Source organism: Cydia amplana, chromosome 9, assembly GCF_948474715.1.
Source record: "Cydia amplana chromosome 9, ilCydAmpl1.1, whole genome shotgun sequence".
NCBI lineage: Eukaryota > Metazoa > Arthropoda > Insecta > Lepidoptera > Tortricidae > Cydia > Cydia amplana.
In genome coordinates this window covers 9,572,409-9,596,801 of record NC_086077.1, presented here as the reverse complement: position 1 = coordinate 9,596,801, position 24,393 = coordinate 9,572,409, and the positions used below count along the sequence as shown (strand labels likewise).

The window sequence follows — 24,393 nt, the reverse complement described above, 5'->3', positions numbered from 1 at the left end:
GAATGGGATATAAACCTTGAGAAACTTTTTTCTCCTATTAGGATAAAAAAAGCTCGTGATTTTGAGTAAAAATAACGTAGAAATTCACAAATTAAAAAAATAAGTTAAGGGGACAAGTTTAAATAAAATGACCCATATACGAGGGGTATTCAAAATATTCTCGGTATGAGAATGAAAACAAACAAGTACGAAAAGTTTGATATTTTTATTTTTCAATATACTCCCCCCCTATGTTCATACACTTAAAAGATCGATCAATTATTTTTTTTAATCCCTCGTAAAAATATTTTTTATCTTTCGTGTAAAAATGCTCCTCCACTGCCGCCTTCAATGCTTCATCGTCAGAAAATTTATTTCCACGCAGATCCTTTTTAAGATTGGGGAGCAAAAAGAAGTCGCTGGGGGCTAAGTCCGGACTATACGGTGGGTGAGTAACAGTTTTAAACCCACATTCAACAATAGCTGCCTTGGCAATATGAGCAGTATGGACGGGGGCGTTGTCATGCAGAAGCAGAATACCTTTGGTTAACTTTCCTCGCCTCTTTTCTTTAATTACATCCTTTAATTGACGTAGAATGTTAGCGTAGTACTGTCCTGTGATATATACACCTTTTTCTTTATAATCGATTAGTAATACTCCTTCACAATCCCAAAATATCGTGGCCATGACCTTGCCAGCTGAAGGGATGACCTTGAACTTCTTGGGATGAGCTGAACCCTTAATGTGCCACTGCATGGACTCTTGTTTACTCTCTGGGTCATAATGATGAACCCAGGTTTCATCTCCAGTAACTATTCTTTGCAGCACCTCATCAGGATTTTCACCGCACAGGTCAATAAAATCGGAGCAACAAGCTACACGCATGTCTTTTTGAAGCCGAGTCAGCATTCGCGGAACCCATCTTGCACTTACTTTTGACATATTAAGATGGTCATGTATAATATCATGTACGGTACCAATAGAGAGATTGGTTACTTGTGCTATAGATTTTACCTTCACTCGACCATCTTCCAATATAAGTTTTTCCACTTTATCAATATTTTCTTGTGAAGTAGCTACTACAGGCCGGCCAGGTCTAGGGTCATCTTCAATACTCTCCCTTCCGCGTTTAAACTCGCTTGACCACTTTTGAATGGTAGATAAAGAAGGAGCAGACTCACGGTAAACACAATCCATTTCCTCTTTTATGGTTTTTTGATTTTTACCCTGTTTTGTCAAGAATTTTATCACGCATCGATGTTCTAATTTAGTTAACATTGTCAATTCGCACATGATGTTCATGTTTGTTCAGCAATTGCAGAAAAACAAAAGACTATCTCGGTTCGAATTATACTTTTTTTTAATGTCAATGAATAAACCTTAGCGGCCAGTAACGAAAGAAATTTTAGAAGAGGTCGTAAGATATCAATACCGAGAATATTTTGAACGCCCCTCGTAGAGTTTCGTTAACATATTTCATTTGATTGGAACCCGCTAGCATACTCCACGAGGATGCTATGCAATAAAAATGTTCGAATGTAGGTACAGACTGATACACGGACTTTTTTTTTCATTTTTGTTTGTTTCCAAACTGAAGATAATTCATTGAGTAACTTTTTCTTAATTTGAGCACTGTTACGAATACTAATAGCTGTTTTCTGGAATTTATGTATCCCGTGGGACTATTCTAATTTGAGGAAATAACATTACACTGAATAAAGAAGTTGTGCTTATGACTACTTATTTATACACTATACAGTACACTATAGTCGGGTCAATTCATAAGTTCATAACTGTCAAAATTTACTTCTTAACTTTCACCGACTATAGAACAATGCACCATGTTAAATTATAATAAATTGAGCTGCTCTCAGTTAACTTTATCTCATTCAAGACTGAATCAGATCCGTGACTATTCTCGAAATGCACGCATTTTAACTAAATACTTAATCAACGCTCGGATACGTGCTGGGTTTTATTACATAGAGAGACGGCTAGTCATGTAGTCAACTCTATTAGCTGCTACTCTAAGCAACGTTGGCGCAATTGCGCAGCGACGCCATTTTCAACTTACGATGCAACGTTGTACTTACCGCAATGCAATATGGTACAGTAATCAGATAATATACGGCCAGGAGGCATCTCACAATGCACCAGACCTTCAGGAACATCCCGTAAGGTGTAATACTTCCTGGTACTATAATAAACCTTAAAAACCTGTGAATAGAATCGAATCGAATCGTCGATGATCCCAAACTCACAAGCGGTATTGAACCTTTAAGTCTGAGGAGAGACCTTGCCTCCTTATGTGTGTTCTACCGCTTGTACAATGGGCTGTGCTCTGAAGAATTGTTTGACATGATGCCAACGGCAGCTTTCTATCACCGCACCGCTCGCCATCGGCAGGGTGTTCATCCACACACCCTAGAACCTAAATGGTCGCGTACTGTGCGGTTTAAGAGGAATTTCCTCCCGCGGACGCTCCGGCTGTGGAATGAGCTCCCTTCCGAGGTTTTCCCGAGGGTCTACGATATGGGGTTCTTCAAAAAAGGAGTGTACAGGTTTTTAAAAAAAGGTCGGCAACGCGCATGTAACACCTCTGGAGTTGCAGGCGTCCATAGGCTACGGTGACTGCTTACCATCAGGCGGCCCGTATGCTTGTTTGCCACCTATGTGGTATAAAAAAAAAAAAAAAAAAAAAGAATAGAAAAAAGCTGCACTATACTCGGTTTCTGTGTTGAATGTAGATATGTCCTAAATGGTATAATATTTTTCACATAGCTCGGGGACGGGGCCGTCTGTCATTTCTATACAATTTATAACCTTAAAACGCAAAATCTCGCAAAAATGTATTGAAACGACTGCTGTCACGGACGTACTTATTAAGCTACGGGGGAAATACAATCAATATTTTTCATTTCTAATCGCTAAAATGGGATTTTTTTCAGACAGCCATATTAGTGCCAGGATATGATGAGGACAGGATGAGTTAAACTGTAGAGAAACAATGCCATAGTAGACCACATTATAAAAAAAGTTAAATTAAGTGCTATGGCGGGATGACCCGCAGGTGGACACCTTCCTTAACAACTGGACTGAGGAAACACTAAACTAGGAGTCGTGGTAATCAAGAAGGGAGAACATCGCTCAGCAATAGGGTACTCAAATCGACAAAAAAAAGTTCTATTAACATAAGCCGGAAAGTGTTAAACTCACACTTCTACCATAATTTCAGAGACCAGTATTGTTTAAGTATTTTTGCGTTCGTAATAGTTATGTATAAACAGTCTTTTAATATTTACCTCAGCACCCCTAACGTTTCGAAGGCCTTCGTGTAGTAGGCTCTCTCCTCGCGGCCGCTTATGGCGACGAAACTTTCTTTTATCTCTTGCTGTAAGTATTACAAACTTTGCGTACGAGGTTTTTAAGAGCGTAGCGTTTTTTGCCAGCAGCCATCTACATCATCGAAAGCCGCAAATCGGACTTGAAAAATCGGCGTTCGATTTAACCTACGCTTCGCCGCACTGCTCGCGACGAACGCCGGTCTGCAAATGCTTTATAACTACTTTGAAGGCACTGATATTTTGAAATATGCGTACTAGAATCTCCGAACACATTTTAGAACTTCTTGACTTTGATTTATACTCGTAACGGTGAAAAGTTATGCCTGAATCCACAGCACGGAAAAGAACCACACATGTAAATTCTTAAAATGAGCATCTTCACTTTGGTACCTACGAAGTGAATTTTATCACGTGCCTTTCCCTGACTTGATGGTAAGGAACTGTCGTGACAGTTTCTGTAGATGTAATTAATGTAAGGGTGCTGAGAAAACACTGCATAATATACCAATTCCGAACCAACAAGTCAGAAAAGGTCCTGAGTGTTAGCTTGCAAAGAAATGTAGTTGCCAGTCGCTAAGTAATCTCTTCCTTTTTATCAAAGGTACAACAATAATATCGTATTTTGAATTATCTACAGAAATGATGTCTTACCGCAATTCGATTTGTTTTAACTTCTATCCGGCCTAACATGGGTTGAGCAACTTCGTATTGAACCGCTTCACTTCGGATTTCCGGATCCTCCAAAACCTGAAAAGTATTAAAGTTTAAAATAATTTAATCAACAACACAAATTTACAAAATAGGTTAGATTAATAACTGTTCTATAAATAAACTCACGCAGCCCAGACATGCCTTGACAAGGGTAAAATAGTTGTTTGTGATACAAGTGTAGAAGATAATTACAATATATAATAATAAGCGAGGAAATAAAAAAAAATATCCAAAAACAACTGAAATAAATAAATTTAAATCTCAAAAAATAAAGCAATTATTCAATGACACCACTAATGTAAGCCCTGCAGCAGCACCTGCGAGTGCCAGGCGCCGCTAGCTACATTCTATTATTAAGGGACAAACGAGTATGGAGCCCAATACATTCTACGACTCTTTTCTTTCCGAACGGACTCTAATAATTACAGCCTATGCAAACAGTGTCAGGCAGGGATACGTTTTTCGTGGCTGTGTATAAGCCAATGCCTACTTACTTTCTACTCATACTGAAATTCTTCACCGAAAAACACCTGTGCCTAAAAGTCATAACCACGTTAAAAGCAAATCCATCACAGTTACGGGGCATAGTTAAGGCCGTGGTCTATCTATTACGTTGTCCGAAACAATTTTTTCCTAAATCCTGACACAATCAGCTAAGATATTTAATTGACATTAATAAATTGATTGTCTTTGAAAATTATTAAAAAAAAACTGACGAGATAGCCCGTATGGACAGCGCAAGAGGATTTCCGAAAAACTTATTACAATTAACAATAGCAATAACAATATTTTTATTCATAATTAAAGTTTAGCAGGAAGGTTACATTGAACCGGACTAGGCATGGTCTGAATAATAAATAATAAATGAATAATAAAAAGATTACGCGTATGAGATATGTTCACAGAACATATATGTTATTTTGCGGATATGTTGTGGTGTGTGACGAAACCATGAGTCAGCGGGCTCAGCACGGTTCGATTTTTATCGACTATCACTATGCCCGTCACTTTCGCACTTACATACTTGTTAGAATGTGACAGGCATGGTGACAAACGATAAAAATGCGACCGTGCTACTAGGGCAGGTCAGGGAAACTGCGCTCATCAAACCTCGGGGCCCGATTCGGATTTTGTAATAGACATCTATTAGATATCTTTTAGACATCGCCAAGATACGATAACGATATGTTTAAGATCTAACCTGTCAAATTTGACATTTCCTCGATTCTGGAGATACTATTGAACGATTTCGACAAGATATTACTTAGAGATCGAATTCACATCTAATAGATATCTAACACGATCTATCGTAAAAATGACATTGGTTGCCCGAATTGCGCTGCAAAAGAGAACTAGTTGAAATCTAAACTATAACGTATCTAGAATGGATCTAGTACGTGTCGTCTCTTGTGAATATCTTGAAGTTCGAATAGGGCAGTCGGTCTCACGCTCTCTCACTAACAGACTACAGCCTTATCTCGCATGAATCACCTTCATAATGGGTGCGCTGATGTCGGGGAACGTGCCCCAGCACTGCACCAACGCACTGTATTCCATGTGCAGCAATATGCAGTTAGTCGACGTCAACACGGTGTACACCTGGCCGTAGTGAACAATAGGATTACATTGAGATGTATAGGTATATTCGAGAAAATATGTAGAGTCCTTTGTTAACATGGAAGTATGTAAATTCGTCCTGTACGGATATGATGGTCGTTCTTGTCTACGTGACAGCGTGATAAAACGGTGTCCGTCACTTTCTTTCCCACGGTGTTAAACAGTGACAGTTATTTTATCACGTGGATAAAGATGGATAAAGCTATCCATAATAGGCTGGCTGGTCCAGAGGGCTCAATTTGGGTATTGTATCTACGTAATAAGTACTAAGTCTCTCTTAGGAATGGAAAAATACTACGTACCTATCCAGGCATTTATATCCCAATAGGTGCACTGTATTTATTGTGTACCATAATCCGGTTATTGACGACGAAAATATACCTAGTCAATGACATCAAACTAAATTGTGACATCAAACAGGTTCAATAATACACCAGTGGTAAAATATTGTAAAGATCCACCCATGGTCAGGTTAAAGTATGTTGCTGTTAGTATTTAGCTTAGTTACCATAGTACTCTTTCTTTACTCATTTTAGCTTACATTTTATAATGTTGCTTACTTTCGGTAATCCAAAAAGCATTTCGATCATTCCAAATTGGCTTCCAGGGCCCACGCACGTTACTACTTTTCCCTGGTTATTAACAATGTTGCAGTGACCCTAAAAATATAAACAATGTACTTAGAAATCAATTTTAGAGTACGGCTTATACAGGTATATCTGGGTGATTATAATATATTGTTAAAATAAACCACTTATTGCGGTGTTTCCTTAGGCTTGAAAATAGATAAGGTTGGGATAAATTTAATATTCTTATTTTGTCCCTTTCAAAACATGATATCCTCTTGAGTAGTATCCTACCGAAAAATTTAATCGAAGCCCTGTTTTCTTTAAATAATAGCTTAACCCTTTTTAGGGCGCTCCAATCTAGACTGTTTTACAATAAATGAAAGATAAATTCAATAGGTACTGTTATTTATGGTATAAACTTAATCAATTTCAAATCATTTTTTAAAACAGCTAAGGTTGAATTTCTATTGTGGTAGATAAATCGGACTAATTATGCCTGAAAAAGGGTTTTATGCCATAGACATTATAAACGGGCGCACTAGCTCGTTTAGGTACTTAAAATAAATACTCAGCCAGAGGATGCCTGCTTCCAGCCAGCCTATTATGGATAGCTTTATCCATCTTTATCCACGTGATAAAATAACTGTCACTGTTTAACACCGTGGGAAAGAAAGTGACGGACACCGTTTTATCACGCTGTCACGTAGACAAGAACGACCATCATATCCGTACAGTCTCTACAATACGAGTAATTTACTTCTTAGATATACATATCCTACATGTGCCAATGTTATGACATTTACAATTAAATTGACATGCTTTCCCTTCCTTTGATTTCGCTATTAATACCTACTTTAATTTAACTTTTCTAAATTCGACACAAAACGAGGCTATAGAATATGATATACCTTTCAAATTGTAAAATAAACTAACCTTTTGTACGATATACATATCGCGGCCTATGTCCGCTGCATGTTGCACGACCTCGTCGTCGGGTAGCACTATGGTCCTGCTGTTGGCCGCAACCGTTTGCAGGAGGTCTCGGCTACAATCCTGAAAATAGGCACAAACCGTCAAGAAAATATTTCTTATTAATGAAACAAAATTAAAAAAAATAAACTTGGTGGAACTTGAACCAAAGAATCGTCATAAAATTCAAGATGTCGACAACGAGGAGAATTAGTTTGATAAACGAAACGTACGAAAGTACAAACGTACCTACACAGTTGAAAGATTATGGTTTGGAATGGTTTTTACATATGAAGTAATTAGGCGGAGGTAAGCGTTACATTTTGCTATAGGTACCTGTTGTGGTACTTAACTGTACAGTAACCTAATTACATGATACGAGTAAGGAGCACTAAAAATGATGTCATATCATTCATATCAATATAAAATGCATTTCATAATTTGAAAGTTCGAATCAACTAGGCATAAAGTATAAAGTGTAACTTCGAAATACACGGCAGCCGCCGTTTCGTACAGTCAACCAATTTGATTCCTTGGCCACTATAGAACCATGCCATAATGAATCAATTTATCTTCTATGACAGTGCATATTGAGTTATGTACCTAATTCATGTACCTAGTTAAAGCGGCAGGGTTGGCCTAGGAATCAAATTGGTTGACTGTACATTATTTTGTCAATACTTTCTTAAAGTGTAATGAAGACAATACCTGAAACAGCGGACAGGATAATAATGTCTCCACGGTCTCGATGGACAGCACTTCTTGTTGAATGTTGGCAGACATGTCTTCGAATAGATCCTTGACACATACTGCGTTATTGTAATACCTGTTTAGATCATTTTTTAATTGAAGAATTTATCCGTTGAAGGAAAAAACTTGAAATTTAAAAAACATTGCGAAAATATAACGACTGCTACAGGACGAATTCGCTGACGAAGATTATTAAGTATACACATATGTAATAAAAAAAGTTTACAAGCTTTAATATTTAACGACTCCCTCATCGCAGCACAAACAAATCCGTCGACGAAGTTTAACCATGCTAATGATATCCCAACTACATTGATAAATTTGTTCAGTTCTAGGTCCTATTTTATTGCAACAAAGTACACTTTAGAATAATGCTGCTAATTTCGTTACATCACTCTTTACCTGCTGAGTTTTTAATCTGCTAATGGCCAAATCTGAACACGGCGTGATGGCACAAGTCAAACTTTAAAATATATTTAGCCAACAGAAAAAAACCACTTACCATTGTACGCAGAAGAACTTCCTCACTCGAGCCTTGATTTTCTCGCTAACCTGATTTACCGATAGAAAGCAGAAGAGTTCCCGCATTGATTCCTGTTAAAAATAAATGTTAGGTATCTCAGAATTGAAAACTTTTATATGGCTTAATAATGTTATCATATCAGCTAAGTATTAATAGGTACCTTGAATTTACATCTTCTCTGTGCTGCAAGCATAAAGTGACTGCACATAGTCCCCGTATAGAAACAGCTTACATAAAACCCAAGAACAAAGATTACTATCACCTGAAACAGTAAATCTTTGTTATTTTATTGTTATATTTCAATACACTTTAATAATGAGTAAAAAGAAAAGAATTGTTCGGCATCCTTGGCGTAGTTTTTAATTTACCTATCCAAAAATGTATGTCTGTTTTCATTGTTTAGTATAACTGTTAAAACTTGAATATGCCACATTCCTCGTATAAATCCGGAAACGACAATCTGGACTATGTCTGATTTAACCAGGAGATCGACATCGCGCTGATAGTTAGTAACGTTAGCAAAAGCAATGTCATTGTGTTTCCCGAGACTCGCGATAGTAGAAGACTTGCAATTGTATTGGTAATTGATATCCGACCCGATACCAGAACTGCTCACCACAAATATTATAGATTAGCGACCCATGGGACTATTGGCAAGGTGCGAAGTCGGTGGAGGGGGAAGTGGCGCTGATCGTCACAAACACAGGTAATCTTATCCGCCATTAGTACTAGCGGCAGCCGCTTGAACTAATTTTACTCCATAAGATTTAACGTAAGAGTTAACGTAGAAAGTCTGCCAAAATGAGGGCAGCACCAGTCGTGCACCTAGCGAATATCGGATATGCCGGCGCTGGTGAAGTCCGCAACACCGAACGTAAGCGACGATACCACCGGTTTCACGTGCTTCGTTTTCATAGTTGATATTTGGGGCATTATCTATGAAAACCCTAAAAAGGACCTTAGGATGGCGCTTACGCCGCTCAGCTTCGCGCGGCATTGTATTTATATCGGAGCATCGTTAATAATGGCGTAAGCGCCATCGACATTAAGGTCCCTTTCATAGATAACGTCACATTTGTATGTTAATAGTTATACCAGAAAGCTTACCACAAATAGGTCAGCGACCCCTGGGGCTATGTCGGCTATGCCGGCGCCGGTGAACGCCGCGGCGCCGAACATGAGCGACGATACCATCGGCTTTTCGTGTTTCGCATTCATAGTCGAGAACACCTTCGTCTCCCAGTATATCAGGTGCTTTACCCATGAGTTCTATAAATTTTCACGCATTCAGCAACAAAAATTCATTAAGGATCGTTTTAAAATACAGGCGTATATTTGACAAGCAACAAAAAAAAATCTTTTTCTTAAAACATATGTATATGGTGTGGAAATAAACCGAGTACCTAACTAATTAACTAATAAAGTGGTAAAATAATTTGTACACTGATATTCTTAGCTTTTTTAACTACTTAGATTTCGAAAAGAAAATATGAAGTTCCCTTACCTACTTAGGAAAAGGAATATACTCATCATAATAAATAATAAAACTAGGTCTTGATTTATAAATACCACCACGTTCGCTGCCATGATATTAATCTACAAATTAATAATTGTATACACCTACCGGTCGGCATAACTGATTGGGACAAGAGATCAAGTATAGAAAGCAACCCGACCAGTAACAGAATATGCAAAACATCAGAGCGAACTTCAGAACGCAAATAACCTGAAAACATTAACATTCTTAAATTACCCTAGTTTTTTTTTTTTTTTTTTTATTTATTCTATACTAAAATCTTATAATAAATCAAACAGAAAAGTGCCGTGAAACCCTATCGGGTTTGTACCGACACGACATTCGTGGATACATTTTACGTTAAGCATTGTTGTGATACATGGGATAATCGATATTTATATAAAATTACAAGTGAGATTACTTAAATTTTACAAGAGATAAATTAGCGGGTATAACTAAATAGCTCCCACTCGAGTACACAATCGGCCGTGCATTCCTTATCGCTGTGCGGTTTACGTGTCAAGAAAGTCTTAAGGGGCTCAGGTTTTCCTTGAGGCGTATGCCATTAATTGAGTACCGAGTTTGAGTATGCACCGGGTGGGGCGTGCAGCGGTTACAGGATGATCTAAATTATTCAGTTAAAAACTTCGGGTAAGAGTATTTCAGTTATTGTTGGATATATTAATTATGTAGTTAATATTAAGCTTTTTTATTATTATTACGTTTTAAATATATATATATATATATATATATACATATACATACATATGAAAATAAGTTTATGTTGAGACTCCATCAAGATAGTACTTATTTAGTAAATTCTTTTTATTTTTCTCGTTTATAGTGTTTTTTCAATTTATGGGTAGTTCGTTAAATAACCTTGGTGCTATATATGCTATTGTTCTTTCTCCGTATTTATTGTTACTGTTGATAGTTGTAACTTTCTTTTGAGAAATCTTTCTTATATTCATTTTTGATTGAATAGGTTTCATTATTCGTTTGTTATGAATGTTTTCCATTAAAATTAAGAATTTTATTTTACATTGGATGGGCATAACTTTACAAAATTTAAACAGTTTGCTATAGTTGGAAAGTAACAACAAGAATTACAGAAAACTTGAGTAAAAGACGTCCGATGTTAATTAAAGTTTGAGGATCACAATCAAAGAGAATATAATAACCACTACCTTTATCACAATTATTAGCATCACTAGATTGCGTTGACATGCTGTCAATTTATCTTAATACACTTTATGGAGCTTGGAATGCCAAAAGTTTGTCCAAGTCTGACAAAACTAATACTTTGCCCACAATTTCATCCGCGTAGAAGTCATTAATTTGCACAACAAACAAAACACATGTTGGTCAGTTAGAGGATTACATCCTTTAGTTTAATTTATTGCTCCTGTTACAGGAAGCACCCTGTATGCTGGCCTTTTATCTTACAAAGCCAACTATAGATTCTGTTTTAAAACGTTTAAAAAGTTGTAAAAAAAAATCATAGACATACCCTGACGTTACTTTTGAAATTCCTTTCCAGTTTGGCCATATATTCCCAAATGTGCCACATTTGCAGCACGGGACAAAGTGCCGCCACTTGATTAGCCACTGAACTCCCTTGAGGGTCCAACGTGTCCGTGAAAATATAGAAAGGGAACACTGACAGTATGTCCAAGTAGAAACCAATCGTTGCCATTTTTACCTCAGATATATCCTTTACTGTATTCCTTATCACATTCTGTAAACAAAAGCCAAGAAAAAACTAGACAGCAAGCCTTTCTCAATTTTTTTTTTCTTAATATATTAAGGCTCTTATGGCTTTTGTAATAAGGTCCACCGATGGACAGTTAACAGTGTGGGCGATGGTATGTCTCCGTTTTTGTATAGACAATATGAAATCTATAATTTACAAATAAGACAAAGTCTGACTAAAAAAATACACTGATTAAAATGATCACACGTGCAGTGTCTCGTTTTCATTGGTCTTTCTAGATTAGACGCAGTTTAGCACTGAAAATCACCGCTCAGTATACTAATGTCGCGGTGATCCGTAACACTGACGTAGGCTTAATTTTTACAATCTGACCATAGACTAGGAATCCTCTAGACTGAGTTTAGAGCAATTATTTCACGAAACCGATGCTGCCAAAAATACGGGGGTGCGGGGGACGAGGTGAGCGAATCCCGTGCCGTGATTGGTCCGTTCACGGAAAGACACGGACCAATCACGGCACGGGATTGACTCGAAGATGGAGTAAAACTACCGTATAAGTGGCAGAGGGGGTAGCGTTACTATGCTCAGTCTAGAGGATTCCTAGTCTATGAATCTGACAAACCTTATCATAAATGGCAGTAGTGAGCTGAATATAGATGTGCAGAACCAGCCCGGTGGTGATGACGGTGTTGAGCACCTTCTCCACGTCGGACTGCAGGGGCTGAATGATGTTCGAGTACGGCACCATTATGCATAAGTACAGGATCATAATGAAGTGAATGACATGCAACATGCGCTTCTGAAATGACCAGAACCTGCTTAGTTACATTCTACCTATTTAACGTAAAATCACGATTTTATAGTCGCCTTATAATTCCTATTTCTTGTGACTCAATACAATTTGTGTTACCTAAGTAAACTATAGCTGCATGAGCTTATAAAATAAAATAGAAAATAAATCAGGAAACTTAAGAAAAAAAAATGGGTTTACTTTTCCACTTAAAGGCTATATGTTCCCGACGAAAAGCGATCGGTTAACAATCAACGATTAATAGTTCTTCGATGGGTGCTTAAATTATAGCTTGTAACTTACAAAATCTGTGTCAGGTTCTAGAATCCAAGGGAATGACGCCCTGAGACAAATCCTAGGAGCCTTAATACTTGTCACTTTCGGGGACATCTGATACAGTTCTAGGAATTCCTCCGTAAATTTCGGCCGACGCACGTTATTAGCATCTAAGGAAGGTTGTAATAAGTATATTAACTATTTATTGAAGACACACTACCTTGATTTACTTAGGTACCTATGTAACCATACTCTTACCCCTGTAATACATGTGTGAATCATCCACGAACGTGGGATCCTCGTCTTCTATACCCGCTAAACGATTTTTGAGCACTTTCATTGGTCTGTACCGGGTCCTGATTTGTCTAGAATCATTTTTTTCATACACCTCTATTGCCTCCTGAAGAAATATTGTATGAAAATTAAGCTTGGCAGTTTTTCAAAAGTATGTAGGTAGTTTGTTAATTCGTTAAGACATTTATCAACTAAACCGATTTAACATACATATCGTTTACATAATTATAGATATTTAAATACTCAGAAAGAACCTTACGGTATAACAAAGTACGATGTACGAGTATATGATTTTCCATGCCTATAAAGGGTCAGTATGCATGAGCAAGACATCACCATATATACGTGCATAGCACTGTCTCGCTCACACACCAGATCAAATGTGAGGACAGCCTTACTTGCTTTGTCCTAGCACTACGGAGCCGTAGTTTTATCTTGTCGCGTATTTCGTACAATAAAGCCGGCTGCTCGGACATTGCGCGCATGAAATCAGTTCGCCGCAACACCTAACAAATGACAAATTAACCTTAAAAATTATGCACATGCAATGCTTCATATTAGTTTTAGAGTTTTGCTATAGTCAAATGTCCGTCCTAAACGTGTTTGTGAAATCAGAATTGATTCGTTTCTTTTTTTCTCTCTAGAAACGAAAATATAAATTTTCATATTTTGAATATTTTCAACAATTAGTTAACAGAATCAGTAAAAAGCGACCCTAAGGTTTCACTTATTTTGACTTTTAAACATATTTGTATTTATTTGACAGTACAAATAGGTAGTTTTTATTATTGGTTTTCAAGATACGAAAACTAGTAAACTTAGCAAATAGTTATCAAGTTGTTTCTTTGCGCCGTTAGTGTCATAATTATTAACACAATAAGTATAGGTAATAAAATAACTTAATATATATTAAACATCCGTTAATATAATTAAACCACAAGTAGCTGAACACATAAAATATTAATCTTTGGCTTTGTGTAAAATATTTTCCATGTGCCATAAATTTATTTTACTAAAATAATATTCAGTGCTTTCGCTATATCGTTATGAAATCAGAAAATGAAATTGGCCATCATTAACAGAAGCCGTTAATCATCACGCCGAGAACGGCTTAAAAATTGAGTGCAGCAGCCATTTTAATGGTTATTCATAAAATATTATCATAAAATATTTATGTTACTACGTAATAGTGTTTTCATTTGGTTTTCAGTTAAGGTCTTTTACATTATAGGTAACTTATCTATATATATAAATGCAAGTGTCCTGACTGACTGACTGACTGACTGACTGACTGACTGATTCATCAACGCAGAGCCGAAACTACAAAAGCTAAAAAGTTGAAATTTGCACACTAGGTTGCATTTGTAAAGTGTACAAGAGATAAGAAGCGATTTTGAAAAATTCAACCCCTAAGGGGGTTAAAAAGGGGATGAAAGGTTGTATGGGGTTCAAGTTTTAGTTTAAGCTAGGAATTTGAAACTTTGTAAAAATGTATTATATTAAAAAACAAGAAAACTAATTTCAGCGTTTTCGAAAATTCATCCCCCAAGGTGGTGAAAAAGGGGTTGAAAGTTTGTATGGAGATCAAATATTTTTGTGAGTGTGTGACTTGAAACTTTGTATATGGGTATATTATTATAAGACAGGAAAAGTAATTTCAGCGATTTTGAAAATTCATCCCCTAACAGGGTTAAAAAGGGGTTGAAAGTTTGAATCCACTACAAATGCTTTGAAACTTCTTAGAAAGGCATAATAGCCGATTGCAAAAAAAGGAATTGCGACGTTTTAGGAAATTCAACCCCTGAGGGGGTAAAAAAGGGGATGAAACTTTGTCTTGGGGTGTAAATTTTATTTTAAGATGGGACCTTGAAACTTCGCAAAAAGGTATTAAATTAAAAAACAACAAAACAAATTTCAGTGTTTTTAAAAATTCATCCCCCGAGGTGGTGAAAAAGGGGTTGAAAGTTTGTACGGAGATCAAATATTTTTTAGAGTGCGGGACTTGAATCTTTGTATAAAGCCATATTATTAATTCTCAAGAAAAGTAATTTCAGCGTTTTCAAAAATTCATCCTTTAAAAGGGTTAAAAAGGGGTTGAAAGATTGTATAGGGTTTAAATTTTATTTTAAGCTACGAATTTGTAACTTCGTTAAAAGTTATTTCATTAAAAGAGAAGAAAACTAATGTTAGCGTTTTTCAAAATTCAACATTTAAGGTGGTGAAAAAGGGGTTGAAAATTTGTATGGAGGTCAATATTTTTTGTAAGTACGGGACTTGAATCTTTGTATAATGACATATTATTAGAATATGAGAAAAGTAATTTCAGCGTTTTTAAAAATTCATACCCTATAAGGGTCCAAAAGGGGTTGAAAGTTTGTATAGGGTTCAAATTTTATTTAAAGCTAGGAACTTGAAACTTCGTAAAAAGGTATTTTAATAAAAAACAAAAAACCTATTCAGCGTTATTAAAAATTCATCCCCCGAGGAGGTGAAAACGTGGTTGAAAGTTTGTATGGAGATCAAATATTTTTGACAGTGCGAGACTTAAATCTTTGTATAACGCCATAGTATTAGAACACAAGAAAACTTATTTCAGCGTTTTTAAAAATTCATCCCATAACAGGGTTAAAAAGGGGTTGAAAGATTGTATAGGTAATAATTTTATTTAATGCTAGGAACTTGAAGCTTCGTAAAAAGGTATTTTATTAAGAGAAAAGAAAACTAATTTCAGAGTCTTTGATAATTCATCCCCCAAGGTGGTGAAGGGGGTCGAAAATTTGTATGGAACCCAAATATTTATTGGAGTGCGGGACTTGAATCGTTGTATAAAGGCATATTATTACAATACAAGAAAAGTAATTTCAGCGTTTTTAAAAATTCATCCCCTAAAAGTTTAAACAGGGGTTGAGAGTTGGTAGAGGGTTCAAATTTTATTTAAAGCTAGGAACTTCAAACTTCGTAAATAGGTAGTTAGGTAGTAGGTTTTATTAAATAGTGGACTTGAAAATCTTCTGGGGTTTGAGAGAGATTATATCGAGATTATCGAGAACAATTTTATTCAGTTAGGGGCTCGAAACTTTGTAGCCAGGTTGTGAAAGACAAATCTCATGCGTTGTATAATAATTAACAAATGATTAACCGTCCCTACTGCTATCTTTTGCTGCATAATGTTCTAAGCTAATGTAGAATTTATAACCACAATATACAAATCCACGCGTACGAAGTCGCGGGCAACAGCTAGTAGTTAATAAACGTTATAAGGTACCTATTAAAGGATACACACATATATAACATAAACTAAAACCTATACAGTATATAAACCTACAAATGTATAATATTAATTATATGTAAGGTCAATGCGGCCAATTCCGTCATAGGGACTATTCCGTACACGTATACAAACAACTTTGTGTCATACTAATAATTTTATTTAATTTTAGGATAGGTACAGGAACGAACACTATAGGTATGTATAATAATTAAGCTTAAGTGCGACGACAGTCTCTAGCAATAACCCGTTTCTGCTAATTCATTCGAAAAGTTGAAAGCCTTATACTTGCCTGTAGCTCCACGTACGTAGCAGCTGTGACGGTAACTTTGGCCGGGATCGAGTAGAACAAACTCAGCTCTCCCAGAACCTGGGAAATCAAAAAACTTTTCAATCATAAATCGTTTTTGATTGCGTTAAAGTACTTACTTTTTTGTTTAAAAATTGTGTTGGAAAAGTAATGGGATGTTTTATTCAAGAGAATACTGAAATTACCCATTGTTCACTTTACTGAGAGAACATTAACTAAATAAGAGTAATTTTAAATTTAACCCCCTGAGACTCCGCGTACAATTTGTTGTACATATTCCACAATCAATTAGGCCAGTTTTTTAGGGTTCCGTACCCAAAGGGTAAAAACGGGACCCTATTACTAAGACTCCGCTGTCCGTCCGTCCGTCCGTCCGTCCGTCTGTCACCAGGCTGTAATCTCACGAACCGTGATAGCTAGACAGTTGAAATTTTCACAGATGAGATGATGTATTTCTGTTGCCGATATAACAACAAATACTAAAAACAGAATAAAATAAAGATTTAAGTGGGGCTCCCATACAACAAACGTGATTTTTGACCGAAGTTAAGCAACGGGTCAGTACTTGGATGGGTGACCGTTTTTTTGCTTGTTTTGCTCTATTTTTTGTTGATGGTGCGGAACCCTCCGTGCGCGAGTCCGACTCGCACTTGGCCGGTTTTTTTATTTATAAATAAGTTTTTATTTTAAATGTTATTATGTTTTGAAAATTTTTATTTTTCTTTAAAATGTTGCTAGTTTAATAAAAGTTCAATCAATTATGACTATTATGAGTTTTCATTGAGTAACTCGGGCTCATTTAGACGGTGCGAGATCTCGCGTGCGAGTTTCATTACATTGCGTTATTTGATCGGTCGGCTGAATCGTTGTAACCTCAATGGTCCGCAATGTAACTAAAATCGCATGCATCGAGAGCCGTCTAAATATTAGGGCTTAGGGTTCCAAATCTCCAAATTATTTACAAACAAAACAACTGCTACTGAGTCTCTGAAGTCTAAGAAAGCTTAGGTTTTGCTATACATAAGAAAAAAAATCGTAAAATGAGATTTCAATATAAATAAATAAATTATTTGATCACGTCAACTACATAAAAGCAGGTTATTTTAGGCAGTAGCAGAAAGTCAGACATTTAAATACTGAATGCCCGCAGTTGGGAATGTCAGTTAAAAATAGGCACCATTGGATCCTATCCAAAGGTTTATTTATTTACATTAGACAAGCTTTTGCCATTACACGATTCCTCCAGTCATTTTAAAATACCTACACTCCGGAAGTATGGCGATTTGGAAATAATTTGTAATAGGTGATGTTTATAGTTGAACGGATATAATATCATGATTCAACTTAGTATACCTAGTCTGTGCGGAAAGAGAAGAGTCGTAGAATGTATTGGATCCTATACTCTTCTCTTTGCCACTGACATGGGGCCTATTTCTCAAAAGATTGTAACTTGTATTGTAATACAAGCGGATGTCACTTTTTAACAGCTTTTGTTAGAAAGGGACTCCCACTTGTATTACAGGTTACAAACTTTTGGGAAACGGGCCCAAGGTAGCTGTACAAGAGTATAGATACGCAATTTATCAATAGATCAGATTCAGAGGCAATTATTAAGTATGAACTATATTGACCGTTCCTTCCGTGAAGGCTATCATCGGGCTCTCATTGTCCTCGTCAGACAGCATCTCCACGACGCCCTTCTTCAGGCAGATCATGCCGTTCTTCACCACATCTTGGTTCCAGATATGCTGGCCAGCCATGAAGATCTCGTGGCGCATGAGCAGAGAAATCTGGCGCAAAAACGCTTCGGCTACAAGATAATGAAATTGAAATCTATCAAGATTAGTAAGCGGAATGTCACCTCGGCTATATATCGAATATGTCATATTCCAAAACAGAACTAGCACTCTAATGGCGTTGTTCATAAACGACTCCTAACTTAATCAGTTGATGATCGTCATTTGTCCCTATCTGTCGTTATGCCATAGAGAGGGACAAACGACGATCATCAGCTGATTAACTTGGCAGACGTTTATGAATAACGCCAGTGTTTATTTTTAAATACGTTTCGACCTAGCCATTCTGATTAAGTACATGCGTTTTATAGTAGGTAAACTATTGATATTTAACTATTACTAGCAAACGTGTTATGCAATCATAAAAAATCACCAAGAGCAAGCATTGGTAGGCATTTCGTCTTCGGCGAGGGCGTCTGATACTGGGTTGGGTAACGAATACAATTTTAATCAAATAATTGATAGCCTAATGCTAAAACAACATGCTATAAAGTCTTACGTGAATCTCGAAATATCAGAGTATCGTGGAAGTGGGCTATGTTAATGTCATAAATTAGTTCCATCTGCAGCGGCAGCGGTAGTTTTTGAAGGTGATCAGACGTCAAGACTCCGTCTTTCATGCGCCAAAGCTGCATCTTGTATGTATAGGCGAGCTCTACCAGCGTTTGTGGGGCACCGGACTTTTGTAGGTAGTCTAACATGTGGTGGAACTGGAAGTAAATTTTAAGTAAATTAATACTGTAGTAAGCGGAATATGTATGGTACTGTGTATGTGTGTATGTGTGTGTGTGTGTGCTACTGTAAGAGTTCGAGTCTCGCCCGAGACAGTTAGTTTTTCCACTATTTCATTATTTCTAAATTTTAAGTATTTATTTATACTTTGCCACTATCAAATAAACGAAGCTTTGTAGTAGTAGGTAAGACTTTCATACTCATAAATTTTCGTTTACATAAACGTCAGCATAGAAAGAAGACCAATCGAGATATTTATGTGTATTACCTACTATAACTTGCTTGAGACAGTTCGTGAATTCCAATTAAGCATAACAAAAAGCAAATTTTTGCCAGAAAAAATGCTCAGCTCACGAAGAATACATAATATCCTAGCCACGCGAACAAAACCCAGTTATCCAATAAAAGTTACAATCGGAATGAATGTTCAACACCGACAAGATTTCTATAAAAATTTTAAACTTCTTTTAACTTTCTTGGGAGACGAAATTTTAAACATTCTTTGTTACTACCACGAACACACGTACGCCTTCTGTAAAATACTTAAAACATGCAATATACATAGGTAAATAAGGTTTTTTTTTTCTGGAGGGTAGTTTTAGGAGTAGGTATACTATGGATGGACACGCCATAGTAAAGTTAGGAAATCGTTTAGTGCATACTTCATGTCTATTATCGCATCAATGTCTGTGCCTGTGTAACAAGTGCCTTATGGGAGTAAGTTGAAAATATTTTGACGTGGCGTACCATAACAACGTGGTACAATAAAAAGTGATTATATCTTATCTTATACCTTTAAACGAGCAATTCTTGTATATTTATTTATATTTTGAGGATCTCGGAAACGGCTCTGACGATTTCGATGAAATTTGCCGATCGAAATAGTCGATCTAGCTAGGTTTTTCCTCTGGGAAAACGCTGATTTTTGGGTTTTTGTATGTTTTCCGAGCAAAGCTCGGTCTCCCAGATATTACTGAAATTGACAGGCACCCATACTTGGGACCAAAGAGTAAAGTAAGTAAGTATAATAAGCTTGGGACAATATCTTTCCGTCATCGTGTTGTTAAACCAACAACGAACTGAGATTATGTCAGGCAGTAGACAATTTGCCACCGTAGAGTGAGGTACTTCCATTCGGTGCGTGTCCATTCTTTATGAAATACTATTCTGTGATAGAACTACTTATAGTATTTTCTGTTTAAATTAGTTATAAGAATAACTTACTTGGTCTACGTACAGCAGACGGCGGCTATTTACCACAACCAAATCCCAAGTGAGCTTTCCAATGAAACGATATCGCACGATACAGTGTCCCATTATCATCATGGCTGATGTCAGCCACATTTCCAAGGGGAACTATAAAAATAAATACCGACATGAGTTACATAAAACATAATATATAAAAGAAATGGGAATCAGGGAGATAGCATACTACGTAGTCTTTCATATTCATTCATATTCATATTTTTATTGATAAAAGTAATTACACGTCAAGATTTGTTACATACAATTGGATTACATTTAACTAAATGTAAATTATATAATCGTTTCAATACAAATGTCAATTTCATTATTACAAATTTAAAATCCAAGTACACAGGTACAATGGAGACATTAGAAAAATGCAATAAATAATAACTTATGATCTATTTACTTATTTACATTGTGTGCGTGGATCGATGACACCTTATCGAAAAATTCGTCGATGGTGTAGCAGGCCATTTCTACTAATATCTTTTTGATTTTAGTAGCAAATGTGACGTCACTAGGGGCACATCTGATGTCGGCAGGTAACGAGTTGAATAGTTTGACTCCTAACACACCGACGGATTTCCTAGCTTTAGCGGTAGTATGGGGCGGGACCAAAAGCAGACTTCCCCCGCGCGTGCTTCTGCCTGACTGCTGCTCACGGGTTTTAAACGAATTGAGATTACTTCTAACATACTTGCACGCTTCTAAAATGTAGACACTTGGTAATGTTAAGATTTTATGTTTAATGAACAAGGCCAGTGCTGAGTGGTCGTAAGGTTTCCCCGCGATTATTCGTATTACCCGCTTTTGTAGCTTGAACACTCGCTCGCGATCGGCCGCTGTCCCCCACAGGTCGATACCATAAATCAATATCGAGTGAAAATACCCGTAATATGCTTTTTTTATGTTTTCGTTTGAAAGTGTCGGGGCCAGTCTCGATATTGCAAAGGCTGCTGAAGATAACTTGTCGCACATACTGTCTATGTGAGCTGACCATGTCAGACCAGTATCAATAATAAAGCCTAAGTATTTAGTTTGGTCAACTTGGGGGCTCAGGACCGCTTCGGCCTCAGTTTCATTTCGGCAACTTCTTAAGTAGTTCTCATTCGCATTTGGTCTACTGTTCCGATTCGCCAGCATTCCTATATCGTCACTTTCTTATCTCGCCCGCTTTCTTACGTGGGCCACTGTAGTAACTTGGTTATATTCCTAATTAGACTACAGTGCCGATTCGTCAACACTCCTAATTCGTCCATAGTGCTTACTCGTCAACATTCCTATTTAGACCACAGTGCCAACTCGTCAACTACATAGCAGCCCTAATAGTACATCATCATTATCATCAAACTTATCTTTATGGTTAAGGACAAGTGTGACAACAGCAAATACTAATTGTAACTGAAGAATAAAATGTGTGCTGCTTCTGACAGTTTAAGTGACAATCAGTATTAATTCTACATTCTCAATTCAAATAAAAGAACGCGGACGAGTTGGCACTTTGGTCGAAATAGGAACGTAGACAAAAATGGTATATTGACGATATCAGATATTGGACGAGTTGGCACTATGGTCAAAATAGGAATTTAGACAAAATGGGGTATTGACGATATCAGAAAGTAGGCAAGTTAGGAAGGTGACGATTTAGGAATTGTAGGCTGACGACATGGCACTGTGGACGATTTATGGAGATGACGAAATTAAACTGAGGCCGAAGCGGTCCTGAGCCAACTTGGGGTATTGGGGTGTTGTCAATACTTATTTTTAACTCTGTATGGGACTTTCGAAGTTGAAAATGTATCAAGTTGGTCTTCTCCACATTCAACAACATACCGTTGGCACGGAACCACTTTGATATCTGGGTCATAATATGAGTCAGTTTCCGCGTAAGGTTATCAATACTACTATCGCTGACTATGATGCAAGTGTCATCCGCGTAAGTTACGTATTCAGCATCGGAGCTAGCAGCCGTGATGTCGTTGACAAGCAGCAAGAATAGGTAATTACCAATCGTGGATCCCTGGGGCACGGCACACTCGCCTGTGGGATCCAGACTGGACTTGGAGTTTAAGACGTGGGTCCGCTGCACTCGGTTTTTCAAGAACGACTCAATTAATTTGTGAAAGTGACCCCCAATTCCGTAGCACCACATTTTTTGTAGGAGGAGCTGGTGATCAACCATCTCGAAGGCGCGCGACAAATCGCAGAAGACTGCCGCAACCTGCCGCCCGCCGTCGAGGTGGGCAAGCACCCGCGCTTTCAAATCGCGCGCCGCGCTCACCGTCGATCTTCCCGCTTGGTACGCGTATTGGTGCTTATTCAGGATGTTATTATCTACAAGGTGGTTCATGATTCGCTTACTAAGTAATTTCTCGAAGACTTTGGAGATAATTGGTATCAGTGCGACAGGCCTAAAGTTCTTGAGAATATGCATCTCGCCTTTTCCCTTGTAGATAGGCTGAATTTTAATAATTTTGAGTGGATCAGGGTACACTCCTGCGAAGACGCAATCATTAAACAACTTCAGCAGTAAAGATACTAAGGCAGGTGGGAGATATCCGAGTATGTTAGTAGTCATATCATTGTTATCTTTAGATGGTTTACATTTTATCTGCTTTAATGCCTGAATAATTTCGTCCAGGGTAAAAGGTCTAAATTGAAATTCTAAGAGCTCAGCCGGTAAGTATTTTTCTAGGTAAGCGAGCGCATCCCTAGGACATGGTTTCGGATTGTGGGCATTTGCAGTAGTGTAATACCGGTTTAGCGCTTGCGCGGCGGCGGTCGCGCGCGCCTCAGCGCAGTCGCCCTCCGACCTGCTCACGAGTACGTCTAGCGCTCCGCTCCCGCGTTTTTAGGGTTCCGTAGCCAAATGGCAAAAAACGGAACCCTTATAGATTCGTCATGTCTGTCTGTCTGTCCGTCTGTCCGTCTGTCCGTCTGTCCGTCTGTCTGTCCGTCCGTATGTCACAGCCACTTTTCTCCGAAACTATAAGAACTATACTGTTGAAACTTGGTAAGTAGATGTATTCTGTGAACCGCATTAAGATTTTCACACAAAAATAGAAAAAAAACAATAAATTTTTGGGGTTCCCCATACTTCGAACTGAAACTGAAAAATTTTTTTTTCATCAAACCCATACGTGTGGGGTATCTATAGATAGGTCTTCAAAAATGATATTGAGGTTTCTAATATCATTTTTTTCTAAACTGAATAGTTTGCGCGAGAGACACTTCCAAAGTGGTAAAATGTGTGTCCCCCCCCCTGTAACTTCTAAAATATGAGAATGATAAAACTAAAAAAAATATATGATGTACATTACCATGTAAACTTCCACCGAAAATTGGTTTGAACGAGATCTAGTAAGTAGTTTTTTTTTATACGTCATAAATCGCCTAAATACGGAACCCTTCATGGGCGAGTCCGACTCGCACTTGGCCGCTTTTTTTGTTATTGCACGTCTCCGACGCTATAATACGCCACACACCCCTACACATGTCGTCACATAATGCTATTTGTTTATTAATATACTTAGTTCGAGTCTGTTTTAGTTCGAGGGAATAACGGGACTCGAGTCCTAACAAGTGCGAAAAAATATCCACACTACCCATAGATAAATTTTGTTTACAAAGACGAATCTGGTTACGTAATTGTCGCAAAGTGTCATTGGCCCACACACTTGACCTATTATTTACTGGACATTTCTTCACTGGGAAGTGTACATCAAAAGTGTGTTTGATAACATTTAAAACAGACTCACATTGTTTACTAGGACATACGTTTTTTGCTAACAAGGCGTCCCATTGATAAAAGATTAAGCTTTGTTTAAAACCATTTATTTTCTCCTTTGAAAAAATACGTTTAGCTATATAGCCTGTATTTAAATTATTTCTACACATATTAACTACAATGCTTGTACTCAAGTGGTCAGATAAATTCATTTGATAACAGTATGTATTTTTAATGTCAGTTCTAGGTATGTTAGTGT

General features: G+C 37.2%; 1 protein-coding gene across 1 annotated transcript in view; it reads right to left on the bottom strand.

Moving 5' to 3' along the window:
• Window positions 1-24,393, bottom strand: part of LOC134650832 (uncharacterized) — a 50,675-nt gene that overhangs the window by 21,598 nt on the left and 4,684 nt on the right. The window contains exons 7-27 of the mRNA XM_063505765.1: window positions 20,384-20,515; window positions 18,927-19,137; window positions 18,263-18,441; window positions 16,614-16,691; window positions 13,452-13,559; window positions 13,018-13,159; window positions 12,787-12,929; window positions 12,316-12,492; window positions 11,490-11,717; window positions 10,088-10,189; window positions 9,571-9,732; window positions 8,624-8,725; window positions 8,443-8,534; window positions 7,899-8,016; window positions 7,155-7,274; window positions 6,213-6,311; window positions 5,527-5,634; window positions 3,976-4,071; window positions 3,283-3,371; window positions 2,051-2,197; window positions 222-228 (exon numbers count right to left, since the gene is read on the bottom strand). Of these exons, the coding sequence (XP_063361835.1) occupies window positions 222-228; window positions 2,051-2,197; window positions 3,283-3,371; window positions 3,976-4,071; window positions 5,527-5,634; window positions 6,213-6,311; window positions 7,155-7,274; window positions 7,899-8,016; window positions 8,443-8,534; window positions 8,624-8,725; window positions 9,571-9,732; window positions 10,088-10,189; window positions 11,490-11,717; window positions 12,316-12,492; window positions 12,787-12,929; window positions 13,018-13,159; window positions 13,452-13,559; window positions 16,614-16,691; window positions 18,263-18,441; window positions 18,927-19,137; window positions 20,384-20,515 (2,640 nt within the window). The remainder of the gene's footprint in view (window positions 1-221; window positions 229-2,050; window positions 2,198-3,282; window positions 3,372-3,975; window positions 4,072-5,526; window positions 5,635-6,212; window positions 6,312-7,154; window positions 7,275-7,898; window positions 8,017-8,442; window positions 8,535-8,623; window positions 8,726-9,570; window positions 9,733-10,087; window positions 10,190-11,489; window positions 11,718-12,315; window positions 12,493-12,786; window positions 12,930-13,017; window positions 13,160-13,451; window positions 13,560-16,613; window positions 16,692-18,262; window positions 18,442-18,926; window positions 19,138-20,383; window positions 20,516-24,393) is intronic.